The sequence below is a fragment of the Oncorhynchus mykiss genome, chromosome 10 (genome assembly GCF_057628025.1).
Source record: "Oncorhynchus mykiss isolate SJ-2025 chromosome 10, ASM5762802v1, whole genome shotgun sequence".
Lineage (NCBI taxonomy): Eukaryota > Metazoa > Chordata > Actinopteri > Salmoniformes > Salmonidae > Oncorhynchus > Oncorhynchus mykiss.
In genome coordinates, this window is record NC_143031.1 from 43,288,724 (window position 1) to 43,316,675 (window position 27,952).

The 27,952-nt window shown below is 46.5% G+C and overlaps 1 protein-coding gene across 9 annotated transcripts; it reads left to right on the forward strand.

The window, feature by feature from the left end:
* Positions 1-4,814: 4,814 nt before the first annotated feature.
* On the forward strand, positions 4,815-27,788 carry kdm6bb (lysine (K)-specific demethylase 6B, b). Of its 9 annotated transcripts, none has more exons than XM_036990365.2 (21): positions 4,815-5,042; positions 6,276-6,521; positions 13,502-13,659; positions 16,963-17,086; positions 17,181-17,231; positions 17,357-17,555; positions 17,690-17,950; positions 18,230-18,385; positions 18,476-21,597; positions 21,685-21,811; positions 22,025-22,130; positions 22,574-22,779; positions 22,874-23,139; positions 23,244-23,312; positions 23,404-23,552; positions 23,639-23,753; positions 23,914-24,101; positions 25,229-25,370; positions 25,523-25,649; positions 25,794-25,970; positions 26,074-27,788. In XM_036990365.2, the coding sequence occupies exons 4-21, from the start codon at positions 16,968-16,970 to the stop codon at positions 26,095-26,097; spliced, it is 5,604 nt and encodes a 1,867-aa protein (XP_036846260.1). In that variant the 5' UTR covers positions 4,815-5,042; positions 6,276-6,521; positions 13,502-13,659; positions 16,963-16,967; the 3' UTR covers positions 26,098-27,788. The 9 variants fall into 9 exon arrangements, 6 of the variants coding, with proteins under 6 accessions (XP_036846260.1, XP_090042828.1, XP_036846259.1 ...); XM_090186702.1 differs by having other exon boundaries at positions 4,846-5,042; positions 13,505-13,659; XR_016483722.1 differs by lacking the exons at positions 4,815-5,042; positions 6,276-6,521 and adding exons at positions 8,459-8,651; positions 16,720-16,817 and having other exon boundaries at positions 25,229-25,374.
* The last annotated feature ends 164 nt before the right edge of the window (positions 27,789-27,952 follow it).

A 27,952-nucleotide genomic window follows, 5' to 3' on the forward strand; every position in this document is an offset into this window, starting at 1 on the left:
CATCGAGAGACTGAAATCTTTTCCCATTCCTCCTTGCAAAACAGCTCGAGCTCAGTGAGGTTGGATGGAGAGCATTTGTGAACAGCAGTTTTCAGTTCTTTCCACAGATTCTCGATTGGATTCAGGTCTGGACTTTGACTTGGCCATTCTAACACCTGGATATGTTTATTTTTGAACCATTCCGTTGCAGATTTTACTTTATGTTTTGAATCATTGTCTTGTTGGAAGACAAATCTCCGTCCCAGTCTCAGGTCTTTTGCAGACTCCATCAGGTTTTCTTCCAGAATGGTCCTGTATTTGGCTCCATCCATCTTCCCATCAATTTTAACCATCTTCCCTGTCCCTGCTGAAGAAAAGCAGGCCCAAACCATGATGCTACCACCACCATGTTTGACAGTGGGGATGGTATGTTCAGGGTGATGAGCTGTGTTGCTTTTATGCCAAACATAACGTCTTGCATTGTTGCCAAAAAGTTCAATTTTGGTTTAATCTGACCATAGCACCTTCTTCCACATGTTTGGTGTGTCTCCCAGGTGGCTTGTGGCAAACTTTAAACAACACTTTTTATGGATATCTTTAAGAAATGTCTTTCTTCTTGCCACTCTTCCATAAAGGCCAGATTTGTGCAATATACGACTGATTGTTGTCCTATGGACAGAGTCTCCCACCTCAGCTGTAGATCTCTGCAGTTCATCCAGAGTGATCATGGGCCTCTTGGCTGCATCTCTGATCAGTCTTCTCCTTGTATGAGCTGAAAGTTTAGAGGGACGGCCAGGTCTTGGTAGATTTGCAGTGGTCTGATACTCCTTCCATTTCAATATTATCGCTTGCACAGTGCTCCTTGGGATGTTTAAAGCTTGGGAAATCTTTTTGTATCCAAATCCGGCTTTAAACTTCTTCACAACAGTATCTCGGACCTGCCTGGTGTGTTCCTTGTTCTTCATGATGCTCTCTGCGCTTTTAACGGACCTCTGAGACTATCACAGTGCAGGTGCATTTATACGGAGACTTCATTACACACAGGTGGATTGTATTTATCATCATTAGTCATTTAGGTCAACATTGGATCATTCAGAGATCCTCACTGAACTTCTGGAGAGAGTTTGCTGCACTGAAAGTAAAGGGGCTGAATAATTTTGCACGCCCAATTTTTCAGTTTTTGATTTGTTAAAAAAGTTTGAAATATCCAATAAATGTCGTTCCACTTCATGATTGTGTCCCACTTGTTGTTGATTCTTCACAAAAAAATACAGTTTTATATCTTTATGTTTGAAGCCTGAAATGTGGCAAAAGGTTGCAAAGTTCAAGGGGGCCGAATACTTTCGCAAGGCACTGTATGTAAGAATGCTGTTCATCGACTACAGCTCAACATTTAACACCATAGTATCCTCCAAGCTCGTCATTAAGCTCGAGACCCTGGGCCTCGACCCCGCCCTGTGCAACTGGGTCCTGGACTTCCTGACGGGCCTCCCCCAGGTGGTGAGAGTAGGTAACAACATCTCCACCCTGCTGATCCTCAACACTGGGGCCCCACAAGGGTGCGTTCTCAGCCCTCTCCTGTACTCCCTGTTCACCCATGACTGTGTGGCCATGCACGCCTCCAACTTAATCATCAAGTTTGCAGACGACACTACAGTGGTAGGCTTGATTACCAACAACGACGAGATGGCCTACAGGGAGGAGGTGAGAGCCCTCGGAGTGTGGTGTCAAGAAAATAACCTCACACACAACGTCAACAAAACAAAGGAGATGATCGTGGACTTCAGGAAACAGCAGAGGGAGCAGCCCCCTATTCACATCAAAGGGACAGTAGTGGAGAAGGTGGAAAGTTTTAAGTTCCTCGTCGTACACATCACGGATAAATTGAAATGGTCAACAACGTCTCCACCCCGCTGATCCTCAACACTGGGGCCCCACAAGGGTGCATTCTGAGCCCTATCCCTACCCTCTCAGTAATGGAGAGGGTAGTAAGTTTTAAGTTCCTCGGCGTACACACCACGGACAAACTGAATTGGTCCACCCACACAGACAGCGTGGCGAAGAAGGCGCAGCAGCGCCTCTTCAACCTCAGGAGGCTGAAGAAATTCAGCTTGTCACCAAAAACACTCACAAACTTTTACAGATGCACAATCGAGAGCATCCTGTCGAGCTGCATCACCGCCTGGTACGGCAACTGCTCTGCCCACAACCGTAAGGCTCTCCAGAGGGTAGTGCACAACTTATCACCGGAGGCAAACTACCTGCCCTACAGGACACCTACACCAACTGATGTCACAGGAAGGCCAAAAAAGATCATCAAGGACAACAACCACCCGAGCCACTGCCTGTTCACCCCGCTATCATCCAGAAGGCGAGGTCAGTACAGGTGCATCAAAGCGGGGACCGATAGACTGAAAAACAGCTTCTATCTCAAGGCCATCAGACTGTTAAACAGCCATCACTAACATTGAGTGGCAGCTGCCAACATACTGACTCATCTCTAGCCACTTAATAATGAAAAATTGATGTAATAAATAAATCACTAGCCACTTTAAACAATGCCACTTTATATAATGTTTACATACCCTACATTACTCATCTCATATGTATATACTGTACTCTATACCATCTACTGCATCTTGCCTATGCAGTTCGGCCATTGCTCATTCATATATTTTTATGTACATGTTCTTATTCATTCCTTTACACTTGTGTGTATAAGGTTGTTGTGAAATTGTTAGGTTAGATTACTTGTTACTTGTTATATTACTGCATGGTCGGAATTAGAAGCACAAGCATTTCGCTACACTCGCATTAACATCTGCTAACAGTGTGTATGTGACAAATAAAATTGGATTTGAATTAGCCTATCAGAAGCTTCTAAAGCCATGACATCATTTTCTATAATTATCCAAGCTGTTTAAAGGCACAGTCAATTTAGTGTATGTAAACTTCTGAATTGTGATACAGTGAATTAATCTGTCTGTAAACAATTGGAAAAATTACGTGCGTCGTGCACAAAGTAGATGTTCCAACTGACTTGCCAAAACTATAGTATGTTAACAAGACATTTTTGGAGTGGTTGAAAACGAGTTTTGAGTTTTGATTCCAACCTAAGTGTATGTAAACTTCCGACTTCAACTGTAGGCATACAGAGGTCCCGTTATCAGCAACCATCACTCCTGTGTTCCAATGGCACGTTGTGTTAGCTAATCCAAGTTTATAATTTTAAAAAGCTAATTGATCATTAGAAAACCCTATTGCAATTATGTTAGCACAGCTGAAAACTTTTGTACTAATTAAAGAAGGAATCAAACTGGCCTTTAAACTAGTTGAGTATCTGGAGCATCAGCATTTGTGGGTTCGATTACAGGCTCAGATGGCCAGAAACAAAGACCTTTCTTCTGAAACTCATCAGTCTATTTTTGTTCTGAGAAATGAAGGCTATTCCGTCCGAGAAATTGCCAAGAAACTGAAGATCTCGTACAACGCTGTGTACTACTCCCTTCACGTCAACAGTGAAGAGGCGACTCCGGGATGCTGGCCTTCTAGGCAGAGTTCCTCTGTTCAGTGTCTGTGTTCTTTTGCCCATCTTAATCTTTTCTTTTTATTGGCCAGTCTGAGATATGGCTTTTTCTTTGCAACTCTGCCTGGAAGGCCAGCATCCCGGAGTCGCCTCTTCACTGTTGACGTTGAGACTGGTGTTTTGCGGGTACTATTTAATGAAGCTGCCAGTTGAAGACTTGTGACTTCTGTTTCTCAAACTAGACACTCTAGTGTACTTGTCCTCTTGCTCAGTTGTGTCCCGGGGCCTCCATCTCCTCTTTCTATTCTGGTTAGAGACAGTTTGCGCTGTTCTGTGAAGGGAGTACACAGCACTGTTCAAGATCTTCAGTTTCTTGGCAATTTCTCGCACGGAATAGCCTTAATTTCTCAGAACAAGAATAGACTGACAAGTTTCAAAAGAAAGTTATTTGTTTCTGGCTATTTTGAGCCTGTAATCAAACCCACAAATGCTGATGCTCCAGATACTCAACTAGTCTAAAGAAGGCCAGTTTTATTGCATATTTTATCAGGACAACAGTTTTCAGCTGTGCTAACATAATTGCAATAGGGTTTTCTAATGACCAATTAGCCTTTTAAAATAATCAACTTGAATTAGCTAACACAACGTGCCATTGGAACACAGGAGTAATGGTTGCTGATAATGGGCCTCTGTACATCTATGTAGATATTCCGTTAAAATCAGCCATATCCAGCTACAATAGTAATTTACAACATTAACAATATCTACACTGTATTTCTGATAAATGTGATGTTATTTAAATGGACAAAAATTGTGCTTTTCTTTGCAAAACAAGAACATTTCTAAGTGACCCCAAACTTTTGAACGGTAGAGTATAATGCTTGACTAACACAAACTCATTTCAAACCTTGCTTACATTTGTATATAATCAAGTTGTGTCTCTCTATTATGTGCGGGAATACTTAGGAACAGATTTCTTAAATTAAAATCCCTTGGAGCTGATTTCCTGTTTTTATTTTACAGTCTTATGTCCAACAATGAAAATTCCACACACTAAAGTACTTAAGAGGCCAAATAAAATCGCCCGCGGGCCATCAGTTTGGGAACCCTGTTCTAGAGGTTTCGTCCTTTCGTTTTTCCTTGGCACTGCTGTTATTAAGGGACCTCCGCCTAGTTGTTGTAAAGCCCTTTGTGACAACTGTAATGATAACATTTGTTTAACTTTGTCTCATCTGTGGACACGTGAAGCGCCACAGTCCTTATTTTGGAAATTTGACAACATCACCGCATGTCTTCTTCAAAATTCCGTGGCCCTTTTGTTCTGTTTCCTTAAGAGTGACAGTGCCAGCGTGCATCGTGGCGCGAGCTGTATCTCGTCCACAGAGGACCGGAGGAGTAGGTGAATTCTGCGCCATAGACGGAGGCGTTCGTATTGAGTGGCTCCCATCAGTGGCTTTACAACTGCGCAATAGGAAAGCTGAATCACTCATCCCGACTGTTTCGCTACTCAAATGTTTTCCATCTTCGTTTGTCAGAGGTAAGCTGGAGGGACAGTTATCGATAGCTATACTCAGCCAGGCTGTTTGTTTGAAAGGCTATTTGTTGTCTATTTAAGCGACGGACCTTGTCTAGTAAACATTCTAATTCAGAAGCTTCTCTCTGCGCCATAACTTGATTATTGAAAAGCTTACATAATGCCGTTGAAAAGCCAACGATCAATCATATTTCACTCTTAATGTGCATGAGAAGGGATATATAGGTATCTACAATCAAGCTATATAAATGTAGCCTACTTATTCAAGTTACCTAAAACTATTCATTTAGACTATAATGCACATGTTATTGTAGGCTACTGGGCGATCCACCTTTGTGGTTTTATTTTAGTATGTGAATTTAGTTAACCAAGTTCCCCCCCAAAATATAACTTTTAGAGGACATTTCCATAGGTGGTCATGCTATAGTGTTTTTTCTTTAATAAATTAGTTGGTTATTACTTAGTAATTTTATGAGTCATTACCATTCTCAAAATGTCCACTTGGTTGTGTAAATATGGTGTCGCATTATCACGTTTAAATGCCACGTGAAGTTGCGGCGGGAATTGGGAAATTAACTGAATGCGGAATTGGCATATTCCCACTCAATCTCACACACGCACACACACACACACTATTCCCAATTTGTTTCACTAGTTTCTGTTACGCAATATGGATTATTGTCCACAAGGTGGCGATATCTGTGCATGGATGATATAGCTGCCTACTTTGGTGTGAAGGTCTATGAATCTTTTTCGTACAGTTAGTTACACGTAGGTCTGTTTAGTGCAGATGATTGAATGTGTTATGGATTATTGTCTAATGGAGATTATTACATGCTTATTCTCAATTAGTGGTTGTAATTCCCTAGTAATTAACTACATTTCTCAGGGTTTGGTTATTGGCCAGTTGAGCCATAATACATTTTCAGAATAAGAAACTAGATCATATAACTTCTGTCAGTACCAATCTAATCAGGTCTCAATTTAGTAGTTCTCCATTTGTTTGTCATATAAAATGGGCTCCGGGGAGGTGATCAGTGGGGTTTACAGAACGTTCAGATGAATGGTACATGGAACGGACATGATGATTCTGTCATGTAGAACGTGTGCCCTCCTTAACATGAAGCCAGCTCTCAATCTGTGTTACTCTCTGATTTAAATTATCAATGCAGTGTTTGCTCTAGTCAGTTGCATGCTATTAACACATGCTAATCGCTTTTTCATTTCTCTTGACAGCGGGTGGTGGCAGGTAACGAGAGGTGAAAAATGGCACCGCCTTTGTAGACACCCTATCAGACACCTACAATTGAGTAGCACTTTCTGTGGGCCAATAGCAGAGAGCGATGCATCCACACCTAGGACACGGGTGGGCCATAGGAGAAGAGGACAGAAGATGAGATGTCAGCTGTAGCCAATGGAAGACATGGTTTGATTGACTTGCAGAAGATGAAGTCCAACTAAGCCAATAGCCTCCAAGATGAGGTGGGTTTCCAAATCTGCTCAGCCAATGGGAAGGGAAATGTCATCACACGTTAAATAGATAGCTCAACCAAATTATGAATAATTCAAATAGTCTTTGAGCGCGAAGAGATTGTCTGGTCCACATTCCTGTATACATAGCCACAGCCACTTTTTGCATCCTTTAGCATAGGGAACCAAAATAAAGGAACCCATGATAGTAAATCGAACATGCTCTTATTGGCATTCACAAATCATTTCTTGCTGCAAGTCTCAATGCTTCGATTACAATCGATTCCCCGCCACAGGTTCTTAATGTTGTGTCTGGATGCACAGCACTGTACCATCCACATTATGCAGCCACAGCACACACCATGGCTGCCATTATGTTGTATGCAGTATGTATAGCGTATACAAATAAGTAGGCAGTGATTTGCTTTTCAAGATGCCCCAGTGGTAGAGAGGGGCACACAGCATTCAAACTGTGTGTATGTGTGAGAGCCTTGGATGAGTGTCCATGTTACACGACTCGTACATGGAGGGTGTAATGTTCAGTTTCCATGGTGAAAATGGAATCCAGCCTCTGTGGCAGTGCCTGCTGATTGGCTCATATGGCCACATGGGGTTGTGCTGTGAGCAGATGGTTGGCCAATGGGGTAGAGACAGCATTGGGGCTGTTGCTAAGGAGAGTCAGCTGGACTCCTCTCTCTCTCTCTCTCTCTCTCTCTCTCTCTCTCTCTCTCTCTCTCTCTCTCTCTCTCTCTCTCTCTCTCTCTCTCTCTCTCTCTCTCTCTCTCTCTCTCTCTCTCTCTCTCTCTCTCTCTCTCTCTCTCTCTCTCTCTCTCTCTCTCTCTCTCTCGGATCTGTCCTTCAGACTGTCTGTGTCTATCCACTGTCTCTGGTGTATTGGTTGATTAAGGGTGAAGTGAGGAGAGGGGGCCAGTGAGAAGCAGCTCTACTGGGTGTGGGCTTTGAGTCACGTAGGCAAGACCCTCCCCACATAAACCCAATGCCCCCTGCCCCACCTTCCCCGGCCAATGTAACAGCCAGCTGACGTCCTGTGGGTCCAGCGCTTGGGTCCAATGCTACTGGCCTGGTTAGTCGTCCTCTACGACCCTTTGGTCATCCCTCATTCTAATGTCTGTCTGTCAGAGCCTCGCACATAATCACCACTGTCCTGATTAATCACACAGACATCAATTATTACACACATCAGGGCACAGTCTGCGCAGCATCCAACTTTACCATTATGACTCTATATATCTCCAATATATTATATTAAGAGGATACAGTCTGACAGGTTTCTGTCTGTTTTCTGCAAATTACTTATCACACATGTAATGTATTACCCTCTGACATAATTGAAATCCCAGTCATTCCATGGCACTACTTTTCTCTTGTGGTGCTTTTAAACTGCAGGTTTTGTGAGCTCTTGCCAAATACAGGGCATGTGAGTTTAATGTCTGAAACAAAGTGCTTGTGTCATACAGTATGGAAGGAGAGAGTCAGTCCGCCTGATTGGAGTACAATGCAACTGATTCCAACATTTTGAATACGGTAAGGGAGTATTTAGTAGGAGTATTACTGTCAGTGCTTAGAGGGCAAGTTCATAACTATCAAGCCATTCATGGAAACCTATACAGTTGCCAGTACTAAGTATGGAGGATGCAGTACGATTTGGGGAATATCTGCCACAGAGAAAATGGAGTCTTTGCTACCTCACTGTGGTGGTTTAAAAATAGCTGCTAGTTCTGTTGGCTTTATTCCAACACACACACACACACACACACACACACACACACACACACACACACACACACACACAGAGAGAGAGGGGGGTGTCTCTATCTTTCACTCTGTCTTTGTCCCCTCCTCCTGTTTAGCATAGGAGGATTGGCATGAGACCCTCCTCCCTTATTGGCTGGTGTGAATTAAATGGCGGTGTGGGGGCCCGCCCCTTAGGTCTCTGCACGTGGATCAGTCTGCTGTTAGAGCCTGAGTATCAGAGAGGAGAGGAAACCAGGAGCAGAGGAGAGGGAAGAGAGGAAGAGGAGAGGATTGGGGGAGGAGAGAGGAAAGAGGAAAGGGAGAGGAGCCAAGGGGTGTGTGGAGCAGAAAGAACGAGTAAAAGAAGAGAACAAAAGGAGAGTGCAGGTAAAACAAGGAGAGTGTGTCTGTCTGTTTCTTTGTGTTACTGTACAGAAGGGGTGCAATTGTGTACACATTTGTGCAAATATTGTTTTGGGTCATATATCGGTGCATGTTAGGACATGTCTTTTGTGTTGATATATTACTACTGCACATACTGTACTATTACTATGCTGTATGTCTGCAGATTGTGTGGCACAGTCATGCACTACGAGCACACACACACACACACACACACACACACACACACTGTACATAAACACAGTCAGCTGACTTGTGCTGAAAGATTTTTAGAGTAATGGTTATTCCTGTCGTGTTAGTCTCTTTAAGCCTCTGTTTAGACTCAGGCTTTAACTTGTGCTTTACAGTGTTTGGTCCGTGTTGATGTGTGTGGTTTGGTTGCTGTGATACAGTAGTAAAACAGAGCGTAACCTTACATTTCCGCGCTGGTGCGAGTCCAGTGATTGCAGCGCGTGACCCTGTGTAGGTATTGATAAACAGTGTGTTAATAGAAAGTTTCCCGATAGGGAGTGCAGCTTGTCAGTTTATTGCTGAAATATGTTATTGTATTCCGCTTTTTTTATTTTTATGTATTGGATAAACCCAGTGTATTGTTCCGAATTTCTATGAAAATGCAGGCCTTTTTGATTGAAGCTTGCCAGGGGTTTTCCTAGTGTGCAGAGCCCAAACAGGGAGCCTGGTAGTGGGCTAACTTGTCCTCCTTGTGCTAAAAATGGCCGAGCATTTTTGACCCACATTTAGTGCTGTATTTATACACTACAGTGACTCACTCTGGCAGCTGCAAATAGAAGGAGTAAAGAACAGCCTTGTTTGCCCTTGCTAAGTTACAATAACACACCCATGTGGATACAAACACATACTAACACCCTAACACACACACACACACTCTGGGCATCAGGGTGTATTTCTTCTCTGGTTTTTAACATTTTATTTCACCTTTATTTAACCAGGAAGGCTAGTTGAGAACAAATTCTCATTTGCAACTGCGACCTGGCCTCTTCAACTCTTCTGTGGTTCACCACTGGTCACCAACCAGTACACCCAACCACTTGACCATGCTGATTCTATGATGAGGTTAATATTCAGTACACTCAGCAGCTGCCTGTTTTCCTCCCAAATAGGTTCCAGGTGGTCAGATTGGTCCGTGTGTTTCATTCAGTTAGTGGTAAATATTTCTTTGTTACGAGAGACTCAGCAGTAGGCCAGGGTTAGAGGTCAGGGGTGAGGGGTCAGTGTGACAGCTTTCTGATGAGGTCCCTGCCCCTCCACCGCCCTGCGGGGTCACAGATCATAAAGTTCCTGCCCTGCTGATGCACTTGCCTAGTGATGATCTCCATGACAACCAGTCCTCTGCACATACTAGCACAGGCAGGCTCTCTCTGACACACATTAACGCACACACGCGCAGACACACACTCACACTCATTCGCTAACACACAACCACACACACACACACACACACACACACACACTCCTTCATTGCTGTCGTCTTTGAAATGCCACCTGGTCTGTCGGTATCGTTTGCGAGAAAAGATGCCCCCCTCGAGCCCCCCTGTTCCAAGCCTGCAGTGGTACATTCCAGTACTTGTCTGAGGTCTGTGCTTTCTGGAGCATACAGAGGGAGAAGCCTCCATTTTGGAGAGAAAGAGAAGGTAGATGTGGGAGAGGAGGGGAGGGAGAGCAGGGTTGTGAGGTTATAAAAAGTTATTTTTAGAAAAGCTATATATATGAATCTCATACGTTCTGCTTGGTGTCAACTCAGGTCAGCATTTTACATTGTCTTACAGACATTGAGTACTTACAGTAGGCTACATACGCATCAGTGTCTCTGCCTGTTAACCTGTGGATGGGAGGCTGTATGTGTCAGTGTCCGTTTGTCTGCTTGCTGCCCTGTCAGTCTGTATTCCAGGTTGATTTGTGTAGTTGTGTTTTGTAGGTGTCACTGAGAAGTGACGTCTCCCTCTTCGCTCAGTTCTCTTTCTCTATTTTTCTCTATGTGTCTAAATGCTCCACATGTTGAACTGGGAATGGGAGTTGGGTATCAGAGCCAGGTCTGTTGTGGTTTGGTGGTACAGCCCATCCCCCCCATATAAGATAGGATCAGTATGCTTCCTGCCTCCTCCTCCACTAAGCAGCTTAGTGACCTCTGTCTGTCTGTGTGACTGCCCTGATTGTAGAGGCTCCGCCATGTTCACCCACACAGAAGGCTGCACATCTGCACTGGGTTGCTATGCCACCAGCTGGCAGATACAAACACACTGTTCAGTGTGTCAGTGTAGCGCAACAGGGTGAGCATTAATGCTGTATTGGAATCTGTTGTCTCTGCCTCTTTGGTTGAGGGACACTACTGTTCTTGTGTCAGTTGCAGAGAAGTGTTTTAACATTTACATTGAACCTTTATTTAACTAGGCAAGTCAGTTAAGAACAAATTCTTATTTATGATGACGGCCTAGACCGGCCAAACCCGGACGACGCTGGGCCAATTGTGCGCCGCCCTACGGGACTCCCAATCACGGCCGGTTGTGATACAGCCTGGATTTCGAACCAGGGTGTCTGTAGTGACGCCTCAAGCACTGAGATGCAGTGCCTTAGACCGCTGCGCCACTCGGGAGCCCCAGTTGAAAGGCAGGGTTTGACAGTGCAAAGACATTCTGCTCTAACGTCAACATTTCTGCTAACTTCACCACTCTAGAGACCGCAGAAGGATTATAGGATGATGTATGCTTCTATTGAGGCAACTCAAATTGGAGAATTAAAAGCAAATGACTCCCATTGTCAGAAGACTATTATGCATGGTATTATTCTGCACCTTTTCAAGCAGGCTGGTTGATCACTGAGGAAAGCATGTCTGCTAATCCTGGAGAGGTTAGTTACTTCCTGTGGAGTGTAAGGTCGTTCTGGGGGAGAGGAAGGGGCACTCTCACCCCTGGGGCTGACACCTGACTGGAGAGAGGAGAGATGGGTAAAGATAGAGGACGAGGGGGAGTTTACTCTATCATGGTTATTCAGCACAGGAGCTAGGGTTGAGCGGTATCCAGATGTTCATACCGTCATACCGTTTCTGTACCATACCATACGGGGTACACGGTATTAACGGAAGTGCACACAAGGGGCGCAATTTTTTGCTGTTGATGCACAAAACAATTTAGGCAGCAGGGATCTTCCTCCAGGGGATTCGATGTCTCTGCTGTAACCAAGAAGCTTGATCTTGACGTCTCGACACTCAACTAGCAGATTAGCAAACCAAATGCATAGCTGGAGCCCTGGGCTGGATGTCATTTAGATTCCTAATAGTTATTAGAAAGAAAAAGAAATAACTCGGTATACAGTATAACCGATATATCGCACCAAACTAAAATGAACATAAGTAATAAGTCAGTGGAGAAGAGTCTTGTTTTTAAGATGTGCAGCAGCGGGGATCTTTATGAACAACTTAAGGCCCATATCACCTTATTCTCTTAGGTGTTTTTCTTCCAAAGCAGATGTCAAAAAGAGATTATAACAGATTTTAGTGTTGTTTTACTTCACACAATCCACAGAACAGGTTTTAGACTTGTTTCCCTTTCACACAACCCACAGAACAGGTTTTAGACTTGTTTCCCTTTCACACAACCCACAGAACAGGTTTTAGACTTGTTTCCCTTTCACACAACCCACAGAACAGGTTTTAGACTTGTTTCCCTTTCACACAACCCACAGAACAGGTTTTAGACTTGTTTCCCTTTCACACAACCCACAGAACAGGCTTTAGACTTGTTTCCCTTTCACACAACCCACAGAACAGGTTTTAGACTTGTTTCCCTTTCACACAACCCACAGAACAGGTTTTAGACGTGTTTCCCTTTCACAAAACCCACAGAACAGGTTTTAGACTTGTTTCCCTTCACACAACCCACAGAACAGGTTTTAGACTTGTTTCCCTTTCACACAACCCACAGAACAGGTTTTAGACTTGTTTTCCTTTCACACAACCCACAGAACAGGTTTTAGACTTGTTTCCCTTTCACACAACCCACAGAACAGGTTTTAGACTTGTTTTCCTTTCACACAACCCACAGAACAGGTTTTAGACTTGTTTCCCTTTCACACAACCCACAGAACAGGTTTTAGACTGGGTATTGAGTAATAGTAATGAGAATTCCATAATAACAATGGCATTGACACTCGCAAATCTCAAGGGCCATTCACACACACACACACACACACACACACACACACACACACACACACAGCGAAGAAAATGTGCCTCGGTAAGGCAGAGTCTTGCTCTTGGCTCTGTGGTAAATTATATCATTGGTTGCCAAGGATACAGGACACAGTCTGTGAGTAAGAGAGGGAAAGAGAGAGACAAAGAGTGAGTAACAGACACGTGGAGAGAGATAGTAAGTGGGAGAGCGAGTGAGAGAAGGAGGGAGCTGGAGAGGAATCAGTCTTGTTGAATTGGGTCTGGAGTAGGAGAGGTGACGAGGCGATAGGGGAGGGGCCAGAGAGAGGAAGGCAAAAATAAATGAAATCCGACTGGCTGGTCAAAGGGGGCTGGGCCATCCTCACGCTCTCCCTCTCCCTCTCTGCTTTCTCTACCGAGCCATTCGTTCCCTTTCTTTGTCTGTCTACTGAGGGGAGAAACGCCAGAGAGAACAGTGTGTGTGACAGAGAGGAAAGAGAGGGGGGAGAGGGGAGGACAAGAGAGGAATGAAAAGATGGCAGAATGGAATAGAGATACCTACTTTCTTTTTAGACAATAACCCCCTTTCATATCCTCACATCTGTGTCCTACCTGACAGTGGTTTCTCCTCCCTCTCTCCTGTGTTTGTGGATGTGTGTGTGCTGGCTAGCAGAGGGAGTGGACGCCTGTTCTGTTTAACAGGACTTCAGGCTGAAGCTGAAGCTGAAGTGGGCTGCTGCCTCTGTCCCTGAGTGAGTGGCGTCTTCACACCGAGAGCACACAGACGGTGTCCCCTCCTCCCTCTCTCTCACAGCACTCAGCAGCAAGGTAAGACTAGAATGATCCTTCACCTCTCTCTCTCTCTCTCTCTCTCTCTCACACACACACACACACACACACACACACACACACACACACACACACACACACACACACACACACACATATATATATATGGGCAGGGGGTCACAGTAAAAAAACAGGTTTCCCTGGAGAGGGATATGTGTAAGTAAGGGTTATGTGTTTCCCTGGTGACAGAGACACCGGTTACCAGGGAGATTTAGTGAGTGTTGAGGACAGTGATTTCTCTGGTGACAAAGACACCGGTCTCCTTGGTGATAGAGACCGATAGAGGGCTGCAGTTCCTGAAAACTGAAGGACAAGTCTGCTCAGAAGCGACTGACTGACTGACTGAGCTAGTAAAGATGAAATGTGGAGCCACCCTCTTCCTCCACCCTCTACTAACTCAGCTGCACAGCTATACAGTCTCCATTTGTCTTATGAAATGTCCATTCTCTCTCTCTCTCTCTCTCTCTCTCTCTCTCTCTCTCTCTCTCTCCTACTCTCCCTCTGTGCGTTGGAAATCTGCTGTAGGATTGCCTCTGTTTTGCATTGCTTTAAGTAAACAAATATGCAATCTTATTCATTGTTCAGTGTCATCATACACACACAAGAAATGTCTACATGTGTGTGTTAGAGGTGGTGTGTGAGACACAGCTTGGGGTAGAAATGTAGTGAGGGGTGGGTGGGGGGAGTGCAGGCTTTTGTGCAGGAAATGGAATCATTATCGATTGCTATGGTGATCTCAGGCACCAGGCAGGCACCACTAGAGGCACACAGATCATTACTACTCTGTATACTGCACTGTGTGTGATGTGGTCTGGACAGAGAGGATGTAAGATGAGATATGATCTGTCTATCTAGCATGGTTTCATAGGAGCAATAAATTCTCCATTATTGTAAGTGTGTGTGTGTTTGCGTGCACGTGCGTGCATGCATGCTTAATGTTTCTGTCAGAGAGTATCCACAGTGCTGTGTATTTTGGCAGTTCTAGTGAATGAGAAAGCAAAAGTCTATGCTCTGCCTGTGGACTGTGTGTGTGTACACGTGTGTATGTATGTGTAGGGAGGATGTCAAAATATTTCTCCCCTACACACTCTCACCCACAACCCCCTGAATGAGTGCAATTTCCTGTGTGCTGACATACTATAATCCATCTGCGTCTCACACACACATACACACATGCACACACACAGACACACACACATACACACGTGCACACACACACAGGGCTGATATCATGTAACCTTCTCTCAAGGCCCCTCTATCACCTGCCCTCCTAATTCATTAAAGGTGCCTGGAGGCAGACGTGTATATGTACTCACTAGATCTGACATACATGATGGTGGTGCATGCAGGCCATGGAGCGTAGATCTACAAGTGCTAGATTGGATATGCAACTTGGAAGAACCCAATGGAATCGAGAAATGAATGCATGGTTTCAACCGTCACAGACATTATGTATCATCTCTCTGGCGATATATTTAATAGCTACATCTCATAGCATGAATTTTCTGGGTTCTTGTTTTGCCTAAATTCTTTGACGTCTTTTTTTTGTATTCTCATTGGATGAGAGACCTGTCTGTCCTCACATAGACAGAGGATCACTTTGCCCATACCCACCCCCATCCATCCAGGACCCCTGTTTGAAAGAGCGATTGTCCGTTCTTCAGGAATGAAGTGCACAGAGGAGGGGCGAGGGGTGCGGCTGAGTGGCCAGACAAGTGAAGGAGGGGCGAGGAGGAGGGGCGAGGGGTGTGTGTTTCTGGCTGCTCTACACGCCGAGCACAATGTGTGCTTGTACTCTGATTCACTGGGTCACAGGCCAGTCCCATGGGTTGGAATATTTGGGTTTGACTGAATATAAAATGCTGTGTTTACCTCAATTTGACTCGATCCCAAACACACAACGCACAGTCGCGCACACACACACACACACACACACACACAGACCCAGTGTGTGTAGAACCTCTTTTATTCTTTGGTGATCTCTTTCTCATTACTCACACGTCTTAATCAACCCCAGCCCTCTCCCCTACCGTACTCTACTGGCACCCAGGATCCTATGGATGGGCTAAAAGGTTATTTATTCAGTGTATAGGAAAAGTAGGTAGCTGAAACCATAACAGGCTAAAATTAAGTTTTAGTTTAGCATCATAGTGTCTCTATAGCAACATATATTCTAGTTTTCACCTGTCACTGTTACCACTACTACCACGCAGCTGAATGAACTGGAGTTGGTTTGCATATTAGACAGAGAGAATTTAGGGCCTGAGAGAGATTATTCAGTGCCTGTAATGACCTGCAATGTACAGCTGTCCTTTTGGAACATAAGATAAACTTTCTTCTCCGTATGTGTTTTTGCATTGTGCTGTAGTACACAGTAGTATTCTAACATGAATATAAACAGCTTGGCGGGAAAGTCCTCTTTCACTGTCTCCTTAAAGTACATTCATGCACACAGACACACGCTCTCTCTCCATCTCTGTTGCTGTCACACACATCCATTTCCCTGATCAACAGTAGAAACAGCAGATCAGCTCTGCCCCTCTATTCTCTCTCCGGCTCTGCTGTCTGTGTTGCCTTCATGTCCAGACTAGAATGGTTGGAGAAATAGAGCAGACAGGCCCTATCAGTGGCTGGCCACAGGCTGCAGGGAGCTGGTGATCAGAGATGGGCTGGATGCAGGGTGCAGCTCTGGCTGACTGGTGACAAACCACAAACAAACATGAGTGTTCCAGCAGATTAGGAGGCAGACACGGAGAGAAAGTGAAACAGAAAAGGGGAGAGGAGAGTGTTGTGTGTTTGTTGTTGCAGTGAATTGTATTTGTTGTCATTATAGGATCTTAGACCAGTACCTAAAGGTTGTCTATTGTAGGTGTGTGGGCAGTGGCAGTTGTCTGCTGGTGTAAGGAGTTGTAGAGCAGTGTTGGAGGTGCATTAACATGTACAGTGTAGCGAGTCTGCAGAGACTGTGAACGTCAAGCATGATGTGGTTAGTGGTTGATATTTTGGTGGTTTAGCAACTGAACACTAATCTCTCTCTAGGTTGTGGTTGAGAGTTATTGAAGGAAAGACAGATTGGTGTTGTCGTGTAACCCTCTCAGTTCTATAGTAGAGGGCTTCTCAGACACAGACCAAGTGTGGTGAGTATTTCTACCTCTGTGTACAGTACTGTTTGTGTCCATGGCAACCATTTGCCTCTGTGTAGACTACAGTGTGTGTTCATGTGTGTATGTTTGCTCACGTTCTACCCTAGTCCAGTAAAAAGTGTGTTTTATCCTGTCTCAGGCTGAATGTATCACCCAGCAGAGCAGTATCATGGACGTAACACCAGGGACTCCTACCCTGCTGGAGGACCTCACAGAGGAACATGGGCCCCCGTCAACAGTCGCCCCTGGGGCCCTCCAAACAGGTGAGCCCTCTTCTTACACCACAGTCTACTGACACACTCTTCCTGTGATGGAGTCTGTGCTGAGCCAATGGTAACCCTCCTTTATCTACTGTAGGTACACCGGAGGAATCAACCAATCCCAGCACGTTAACAAGATTTATGACAGGTGAGTGAAACATCTCAATTGTTCACATCTTACATTGAGTGCAGAGCACATCTTTGAAATGTTAGTCCACTGTCACCTTGCTGCAGTGATCCCTTAGTGATCTCCACTTTCTCTCTGGAACGTAGAGGGGCCAGGCCCTCCTTCCATGTCCAGAGACCAGCAACACGACCCTGGGCCCAGAAAGACCAGGCTTATGAGACCCAGGGCTGGCACCAGGACTCCCCACGGTCATTTCAAAACCATGGCCGCAACCAGGGAGGCTACCAAACAGGACCGGGGGAACCCTACACCATCTGGGACTTTTACAACAACCAGCCTCCCAGAGTGAGAGGGGAAGAGGGCAGACTATCGACAGCCTATTCTATACTCTACATAACTCATTATTTACTACATACAGTAGGTTTATGTATTTTTCTTATTGATTGCATGACTTTAATGATGATAATTGTCTCTCTCAGTATGGGGGTCCCCACCAGCACCAACGGCCCAGAGATCCCCCCGGAGACCTGGGCTCCCCAGCAGAGAGGTGGGCCACCTCAGACCGCTCCAGGGCCTTCCCAGGCAGGATGATAGACCAGGGACCAGGACCATGGAAGCTCCCGCCCCCCCACAAGCACCACCGTGGCCAACCTCCACACCGCTCCCCACACTCACAGCACTCTCCGCCCCCCAAGGAAGACTGCTCTGCCAAGAGAAGCAGGAGCTCTGGCCCTGAGCAGGTCAGTCATCACTTGAGCTAATGATCTTGTTTGGCAGGAGTGGACGGTCCCCGCCCACAGTTAGTCCTGTATCAATGCTTGAGGAACATGTCTACTAACCTGATCTAGGATCAGATTTCTCTACTGCTAGACTTAACCATTATGGTGATATCTGATCCTGGAACAGTCATCTGAAGTCACTCGTGTAGCTGTGATATTTATACAATAGCACCACCTTCTGGTAGGGATCAATACACCTCACCAAGACACTTACTGTTTAGTACTGTTCTCTCTCACCAGCCCTCTCACCGTGGCTCAAAGCATTTATCTGGACCAGACCAGCCACACTCACCACCCCACTACCTCCCTCCCAAACAAGGTTTCTGGAACCAATCATATGACAGACCTGGTTCTCGCACCCATGCTGACAGGAGGACCTCGTCTACCGAGTTACAAGTAAGTTGGTTAATAGTCAATGTTCTTCAAGGGAACAGTGCTCTTAAGACTACTCATTGATGAACAATCCTTTCTCTCTTGTTATTTCAGGAATCCATCAAGTCAAGATTAGGGCGTTTCAACTATAGTACACATCATTCTACCCATAGTCCAGTTCCCCAGGTCCCCTTCGATGGTCAAGGCCCCCCTCCTTCCTCCTATCCCCGCCACCCTCCTCCATCCCAGCCCTGTGGCGGTAGCAGACCCCCCCACCATGGATCCTGGGTGGAGGTGTATGGCCAGTCCCAGCCCCCCTCCTCACCAGCAGAACACACCGGCGTGCCTTACAGCCAGCACCACCAGCGCCCCCCATCACCCCCCTCAGTACCTCAGCACAGCCCCCTAGCTCCACGCTCCCACAGACAGAAGAGGGATCAGACCCCCTCCCAGCCCTCTGCTACAGAGCGTCCCCACCGCAACAGCAGCCACAGAGTTTTAGGCTCCACAGCCCTGAGCTCCTCCTGCCCCTCTGGCCTCTCCAGCTCCACCACTCCTAGCAAGGCCAGTGGGAAGAAAGACCCTCCACCCAATCAGAGGAGTCCTGACACTGCCGCTGGCACACCCCATAAACGGGGACCAAGGACCCCCTCACCCAGTCCCACTCCTCCCCCTCTCTCTGCCTCCCGCACAGGGCTAGGCTCAGAGCCCCAGACCCCACCCAGCTCTCCCCAGGATAGACCTACTGTCAACAACAACAGACCTACTGTCAACAAGCCAGGGCTTCAGCCTCATCGACACAAACAGACAGAGAGGGCCCATAAGGAGAAAGAAAGTCGAGCGGAGAGAGGCGAGGTGGGAAAGAGGGAACCAACGAGGAAGATGGAGAAGAAGATGGAGGAGAGGAAAAGGAGAAAGGAGAAAGAAGCGAAAAGGGAGAATGGGGTAAAGAATAAGTTGAGAGACAAGGTGGAGAGAAAAAATAGGAAAGAGGAAGGGAGGAAGATGGAGAAAAGGGAGGAGAGTCTTAGGGCTAAGCAGCTGGAGAAAGCAGAGATGGGATGCTCAAAGTCCCCACGTGAATCATCCCTCCCTCCATCAGTATGGCCTTCCTCCCCTAAGACTCAGTCTGGATCTAGGGTTCCAGGGAAGCCAGGCCAACCCTCCCAAACACCATCCACCGCTGGCAAACACAGACACAGAGAGAAGGGCCAAGGAAGAGGTGGAACGTACCATGACGACAGCTCTCCAAATACCTCAGAGACAGTGCCACCTGCTGGCCCGCTTGCCGCCCATCCTAACCAACCCTCACCACATCCATCCAAACACAAAAAGTCAAGGAGGGGAAGGACCCTGTACAAGTTAAACCCAGCTCAACCCAAACACCCCGTCAAGGGCTCACCACTGCCAACCTGTCCCCCACCCACCACCACCACCATTAACAACAACATCAGCAGCACCAGCAAGACCAGTAAGACCAGTCCTCAGCCCACCAGCCCTCCAAAACCTTCTAAATGCAGCACAGAGGGGAAGGCTGATTCTACCCCCTCCACACTCTCATCCAAAACCCCAGCAGCTCCCACTGTGGCTGGGTCAGCGGGGTCCATCCCAAGCCAGCAGAACCAGACAGAGACAATGGGTGTGTGTCCAGAAGGGGGGGTCCTGCGGGCCCCAGATCTCCAGCCTGCGGCGGGGGTGGGCAGTGTGGAGGAACTGGGAGACAACCCCCCCGCCAGCCCCCCTGTGCTCAGCTGGCAAGGCTCCCCAGCATCAGCCCTGAGTGAGGAAGAAGAGGAGGAAGAGCAGGGAGGAGTGATGAGGAGACCCGTCCTGCAGCCCAGCCCCACCCACAGCCCGTCCATCTCACCCCCCCATGGGAACTTAGAGGAGCTCAATGAGAAGGCAGAGGTGGTCAGTGAGGGGAGGGGTGCTGATGAGCTTCGCCATAGCGACTTGGCCAAGCTCTATGGCCTGCCTGATACTCCCAATGGAGTGGAAGAGGAGGATGAGGAAGAGGAGGACAGTAGTGGGGACACTTCATCCAGCTCTCTGCCTCCCCGTCGGCCACACCTCCACCAGACAGGAGTGGCTGATGTCTTCAAGTCTTTGGCCTCGTTCCTGGGGGGCCAGAGGTACACATATCGGGGCGGTCCGTTTGGGCGTCCTCCTCCTAGCTCCATGGGAGGAGTGAAGTACTCTTCCTCCCTCGCCATGGACCCGGAAACCAACTGTCAGGACCAGCAGTGTCCCTCCCCGACATCTGACTCCACCACGCCCCCAAGACTCACTACCCAATCACCCACTCACACTACCTCAGATCCGCCTTCTAAACCCCGTCCTCCCTTAGACCTCAACCAACCACAACTCTCCGTGGGGGAGCGCACGAAACAGAAGCACGCGAGATTGGAGGAAATTCAGAATGAGAGGAAGAAGGAGAGGACTAAGGGTGTAGACAGCGGGGAGACAGCCGGGTCTCTGAGCGCTGAGCTGAGGTTGACCACCACACACCGCCTCCCTGCCACCACCAAGGAGGAGCGGGGGCAGAGGGGGGTACGCAGGCGGACAGGCAGGAAGAGGGTACAAAGCGGTGCAGATGGAAACAGGGTAGAGGATGGGAAAAGGAAGAGAAGGAAAGAAGATAGCAGTCATCAGAGGAGTGGAGGCAATGAAAAGAAGAAGATAGAAGAAAAGAGAGACAGAAAATCAGCCTCCTCCATTACGTTGTCCTCATCTACACCACCCCCCAGTAGCCCGGTCAAGCAGCTCAAAGACAGTAAGAAGAGCCGTCCGATTCCGGGGAACCTCGGCCTCCAGAGCAAAGACATCCAGGGACAGAAAGACAAGGCGCACACAGGAAACACTGAGCAGGGGGCACAATCGACAGTGAGGAAGGAGGAGAGGTGCAGTGAGCCTGAAACCACGACGTCCACACCAGGCAGCAACACAGACACAGTGGCAACCGCAAATAGCACCATCAACACTCCCTCTACTGCTACCCCCACCCCGGCCCCGCCTGCTGCCCCAGTGAGGAGGACCCCCTGTCCCCTGGCTGCTGCTGATTTCCTGAAGCTGAAGGCCTTGTCCATGGGCCCTCCCAAGGAGCTGAAGATCCGTCTGATCAAGGTGGAGAGTGCAGACAGAGAGACGTTCATCGCCTCCGAGGTCGAGGAGCACCGGATCCCCCTAGGAGAGGTCAGCATCAGACACACAGCCAGCGAGGTCATCAGGGCCTGCAAGTGAGTACACAGTACAAGGAAAAGTGGGCTAAAGGACATCTTATTGAATTCTAGCTCTTCATCTGTCTCGTTCTCTGTCTGTTTCAGGGGGGCGAAGGTAAAGGGGAAGTTTCGGGAGTCCTATCTGCTCCGTGCTTTCTCTGTCAAGCCTGTTCTCATCACCGACCCACCCATCCCACGAGAGAAGCTTAACCCCCCCACACCAAGCATCTATGTGAGTCCTCACGCCAGGGGCGCTGCACTGCAGTTGACCCTATGCTTCAAGCTGCCTTGGGGGGAGGGGGGATAAAGCAACACCAACAACAAAAATACATCTCAAGTTGATCTTCTCTCTTCCTATTCTCTTCTTCATTCTCACGTATCAGTTCTGTATTTGAGCAACACGTTGTTGATGGACTTCTGTATCGTCTTGTGTGTCTGTGTCCAGTTGGAGAGTAAGAGAGATGCCTTCTCCCCAGTCCTCCTCCAGTTCTGTACTGATCCCAAGAACCCTGTCACTGTCATCCGAGGCCTGGCTGGATCCCTCCGGCTCAGTGAGTTTACACATTTTGATGTTTCTCCGGGCTAAAACTTAAAGGGCAACTCCGTCACTTTTCAACTTCAAATTCTGTATCTCCGGCACAATACCAGTGTCTATATGTGAAAACGGTGCGTTTCGGCATTTTCTTGCTCCCCACGTCACTGCGAATGTCATATTGTTTGAAGATCACCGTTTTAAAATGGAACCGTGTGTATGTGATGATGTCATCGGGTAGAACTTTTTAACTTAGTTTATTTTCAACAAAACGTTCAAATCTGCCGTTTTCACATATGTAGGCACTGGTATTGTGCTGGAGGTAATGAAAATGAGGTTGAAAAGTGGTGGAGTTGCCCTTTTAAAACAGCAACATCATTTCAAATTGACTCACTATACAGTACCTCTCTCTTCTATCACTCCCTCTTTCTCTCCTTCCCCCTCTCTCTCCCTCTATGTCAGACCTGGGTCTGTTCTCCACTAAGTCTCTGGTGGAGGCCAATGCAGAGCATGCTGTAGAGGTGAGGACCCAGGTGCAGCAGCCTGCTGATGAGAACTGGGACGCCACTGGTTCAGGCCAGACCTGGCCTTGCGAGAGCAGCCGCTCACACACCACCATCGCCAAGTACGCCCAGTACCAGGCCTCCAGCTTCCAGGAGAGCCTCCAGGTTGGGGATGTGCACATACACACGGTTCCATACATTTCCCCCCACTTCCTCTCTTTGCCTAGCTAAGTTCATGTGTACTTCTATGTGTCTACAGGAAGAGAAGGACAGTGAAGATGAGGATAAGGAAGAACAAGAAGAGAAGCAGGCTCCGTCCTCTGACCCATCAACCACCGCTGCGTCTGGCGCCAGTAAAGCCAACCCTTCTGTGGTTGCTAGCAAAGCCAACCCTTCTGTGGTTGCTAGCAAAGCCAACCCTTCTGTGGTTGCTAGCAAAGCCAACCCTTCTGTGGTTGCTAGCAAAGCCAACCCTACTGTGGTTGCTAGCAAAGTCGGCCCTACCCCTATTGCTAACACACTCAGGTCAGAACATCCTTAATAAACTCTTTAATAAACCAAATGCAATACATTTAATCAAAACAATATTCAGATTTTTTTTTTTTAAATACACTTCCCCTTTCCTACAGGCCAGAGGCAAAATCGACTGGAAATATCATCAAATTTGGCACCAACATTGACCTCTCTGATCCTAAGAGGTGAGATTAGCTTTCCCCGTGGCAGATTGTTTCAAAGCTCAAAGGACACCGTTGGAGAGGAAGTAGAGTGTTAATGTACGTGTGTTACCAGGTGGAAGCCCCAGCTGCAGGAGCTGCTGAAGCTGCCAGCCTTCATGCGTGTGGAGTTCAATGGAAACATGCTGAGCCACGTGGGACACACCATCCTGGGCATGAACACCGTCCAGCTCTACATGAAGGTCCCCGGGAGCCGCACGCCTGGTCAGTGTTACCTGGGTGTGTTTTTAGGTGCGTATTGCATGCATCTGAACACGGGCTTAAATATCTCTGTGTATGTCTGTTTTCAGGCCACCAGGAGAATAATAACTTCTGCTCTGTGAACATCAACATCGGGCCGGGGGATTGTGAGTGGTTTGCAGTCCATGAGCACTACTGGGAGCACGTCAACAACTTCTGTGAGAAGTGAGTCATGAGGCGTTTTTTTTTTGTGTGTGCGAGGATTTTGAATTTAGTTCAGCGTTTTAAGCTGTTCTGCTCGTTTAAAAAAAGGCATAGCGGTGACCCAGAGAGGATTTGAACCAGAAACTAGCCACTTAGATGCCATCTCTGCTCCCTCCTTCAGGCATGGAGTAGACTACCTGACGGGGTCCTGGTGGCCTGTTCTGGAGGACCTGTACCGCTCCAACATCCCGGTGTACCGCTTCATCCAGAGACCAGGGGACCTGGTGTGGATCAACGCAGGGTCCATCCACTGGGTGCAGGCTGTGGGCTGGTGCAACAACATCGCCTGGAATGTGGGACCTCTCAACTGTGAGTTACTAACCGTGTCCAGCAGGGGAAGCCATAGATTGGAAAGGGGAGCTGGGTCATACACAGTGCAGAACAGCAGAGAAGAGTGTAGCTTGTAGTTGGCTGTCCACTATTCTCTACCTCAGTCAAATTATACTGAACAAAAATATAAATGCATCAATTTCAACGATTTTACTGAGTTACAGTTCATATAAGGAAATTGGTCAATTGAAGTAAATTCATTAGGCCCTCATCTACTGTGTGGATTTCACATGACTGGGCAGGGGCGCAGTCATGGGTGGGCCTGGGAGGGCATAGGCCCACCAACTTGGGAGCCATGCCCAGCCAATAAGAATTAGTTTTTTCCCCACAAAGAGGCTTTATTACAGACAGAAATAATCCTCAGTTTCATCAGCTGTCCGAGGGTGGCTGGTCTCAAACGATCCCACAGGTGGGATGGCGTGGTTACACATGGTCTGCGGTTGTGAGTCCGGTTGGATGTACTGCCAAATTCTCAAAAACAACATTGGAGGAGGCTTATGGTAGAGACATGAAAATGTTCCACAGCCCCCCCCCCCCCCCACCCAAATGTAAAGGCCTTTGAAGCCCCCTTGGCCTATCCCTGTCCAGAGGTTATTACAATACTAGGCTCGTGAACATTTAGTTCTCTGACAACAGCTCTGGTGGACATTCCTGCAGTCAGCATGCCAATTGAATGCTCCCTCAAAACTTGAGACATCTGTGGCATTGTGTTGTGTGACAGAACTACACATTTTAGAGTGGCCTTTTATTATCTTCAGCACAAAGTGCACCTGTGTAATGATCATGCTGTTTAATCAGCTTCTTAATATGTCACACCTGTCAGGTGGATGGATTATCTTGGCAAAGGAGAAATGCTCACTAACAGGGATGTAACAAATTTGTGCACAACATTTGAGCAAAATAAGTATTTTTGTGTATGGAACATTTCTGGGATCTTTTATTTCAGCTCATGAAACATGGGACCAACACTTTACATGTTGTTTATATTTTTGTTCAGTATACTGTTCAAATCCCTCTCCAAATGTACTCTATAGTGTCTGAACACTGCCATTATTTGGCCTTAACACTGCTAATGTGAGCCTTGTGTGTCGTCTTTGCCCTTTCAGCATACCAGTATCAGCTGGCTCTGGAGCGCTTTGAGTGGAACGAGGTGAAGAAGGTCAAGTCCATCGTTCCCATGATCCATGTCTCCTGGAATGTGGCCCGCACTATCAAGATCACAGACCAAGAAACCTACAAGATGGTCAAGTGGGTGTGTGTGCGTGTGCGTGTGTTAGTTATACAAGACTGTGTGGGCGCCTCGTCACCTATCTAGTATGCATGTTTATTTCTTGCTACACCTTACCTTTCTTTCTCTCTCTCTCTCTCTCTCTCTCTCTCTCTCTCTCTCTCTCTCTCAGACATTGTCTCCTACAGTCCATCAAGCACATCCAGATTCTGAGAGACCAGCTGGTTGCTGCAGGGAAGAAGATCTCTTATCAGAGCCGTGTGAAAGACGAACCAGCCTACTACTGCAACGAGTGTGACGTAAGTCCCTCTCAACAGCCTGTGGATGTATGCCTGAATCAGACCCGCTATGAACTACCATGACCCAAGTAGCTTACCAACAGAGTGTTGATGTATGCCTTTGGTTATTTCTGCAGTGAGTGATTGTGTTGTGTCTGTGTGCAGGTGGAGGTGTTTGACCTGCTGTTTGTGACCAGTGAGTCTGGCAATAGGAAGACCTACATGGTGCACTGTGAGGACTGTGCCCGGACTGTGTCCAAGAGCCCCTCGCTGGCTGGAGTTGTGGTGCTGGAGCAGTACCGCGTGGAGGAGCTGATGAGAACCTACGACAGCCTCTGTGTGGTGAGAGAAACACACACAGTTTCTCTGTGCTGTGAGGTCATGTCCACCCTATTTACCCACCCCCCCCCTTTAAGACTTTCGTTCCTTCTCTTTCTCTCTCCAGACTCCATCACCCTGCTCCAAGTGAGGCCTCCTTCCTGTTGTCCAACAGCCATAACCAAAACTCATACACAGTGGCAGCACAGGCGTCGTCTTCAAGGAATACTACTACTGCTAACACTTGGTGAACAGCCAACCATGTTTACTCAGTGTTGTTTACATCACCGTAAGATATCGTCCGTCAGCCAATTGAATTCCAGCTCACTGTCTTCCCCTCCTACCAGCTGCTGATTGGACTTGAGTCTTGAGATAGAATGACTAGACTGGTACAACTACTCGTTAAAAACATGTCAGACAACTACAGAAAATGTGAACATAGTTAGCACTGAAAAATCAGGTCTTATTTAAAACGGACACTGCTGTGATTCAAAAGCGTCAAGTAGCCGGTATATGGTGCATTAATTCAGGTACTTTTATGCAAATCCAATGGAACTTTTTTACACCAATCTAGTTATTCTACATCCATGAATTTACTGTGTTGCGACGCTAACAGCAGGGGAATCGCTTCACTAGCAAAGTAGCCAATAGTCTCAATGAAATTACATTGTTTTGGTTTTGTTTTCTATTCAGGTGAACTCTGACATTTATAATTCCTGTCTGTATACTCTTTGGGGTGCTATTTCCATTTCATTTATTCTGACCTAGGTATTTCAAAAGTTTAACCAGCCTAGAAGTACACCTCATTGGCCTTGCGAACTGTATTTAGATGAAAGAGAAAAATGCAAACATGCAGAAAACGTTTTCGAAAAGCGTTAGGAATATTCATTTAAGAAATACGGGTTTACGAGAGGACTAATCTGGTTTCACTCTTTGTTGGAAATCGAGTCTGTTTTATTGTGATTTTAGTTTTTGCATAATAATCCTAAATAATGTTTGGTAGAGAGAGGTGTGATTGCTACAATATACCCTAAAAAGGATCCCCCTTCCTTTTTCTTTTGATAAATGGTATCGTTCTCCCTGTTTTCATACCTCTTTTTTTGGTTGCTATCTCCTTCTTTTCTGGATTACAGAGAAAATGGAAGAATTGTAAATTGTGACTTTATTTATACATGTATATGTTTTGTTTTCTTAAATGTATTTATTGCATATTGATGGTGCTTCTCTGGGGACACCAGCTATTTTTAAAGTTTCCTATTGTGTGTGGACAGGGAAGGGCAAACAGGGGGAGGTTGGATTTTAATGGTGCTCAACCCCCTCTTGCCTCGCCCAACCCCTCACTAACTGTGTATAAATGATCTATGAATATAAGTCAATGAATATGACTGAAACCGAGAGGTTGGTGCTTAGAACCGCGTCATTACGCTTACTGGTAAATGAATAGAATGATGTCTTTGTACTGTATCTAACTGATAAAAACAATACCTTTTTTCAACTTTTTTGCATTATACGAAATTCATAAAATTGTGACGCATTTGTGATTTTATGATGGATATTATCAGTATTTGTAGTTTTAGCCACTTTTGAACAAGACTTTTAGGGATGTATAGCGAGGTGTGGCTTTGGGTTCCTTCCGTGTTCTGTCCTCATGAGTATCATTTCAAGGTTGTAATCTTGCTCTCCTCTGACTGTTTATTGAAGCTGCACTGTTTTAAAAGAAGAAAAAAAAAAAACTCCTATCAAAGGAGGCCTGATCCAGACCTGTCTCAAACACCCTGTGATGTTTCTGTGACATTATTGTGAGTAATATTAATCCAAATAAAATCAAAATGTTTGAAGGAATTCTTTGAGTAATGTTTGTAATTTAATTGGTTTCCCAGTATTGATAAGAAGCCTTGATCATTTCACAGAGTACGGTCTGATTTGTGTCTGAGCTGCAACATCTCTATGGAGGGAGATGTATTCCATCCCTAGGATCTACCCTCTCTTCCTCCCCTGCTGATGTC

Bases quoted from the DNA above. Each gene is read 5' to 3' on its own strand.
- kdm6bb (XM_036990365.2), top strand. From the start codon at position 16,968: ATGTATCACCCAGCAGAGCAGTATCATGGACGTAACACCAGGGACTCC. The intron at 17,951-18,229 runs GTCAGTCATCAC...CTCTCTCACCAG, and splicing joins GGAGCTCTGGCCCTGAGCAG to CCCTCTCACCGTGGCTCAAA. The intron at 25,650-25,793 runs GTAAGTCCCTCT...GTCTGTGTGCAG, and splicing joins ACTACTGCAACGAGTGTGAC to GTGGAGGTGTTTGACCTGCT.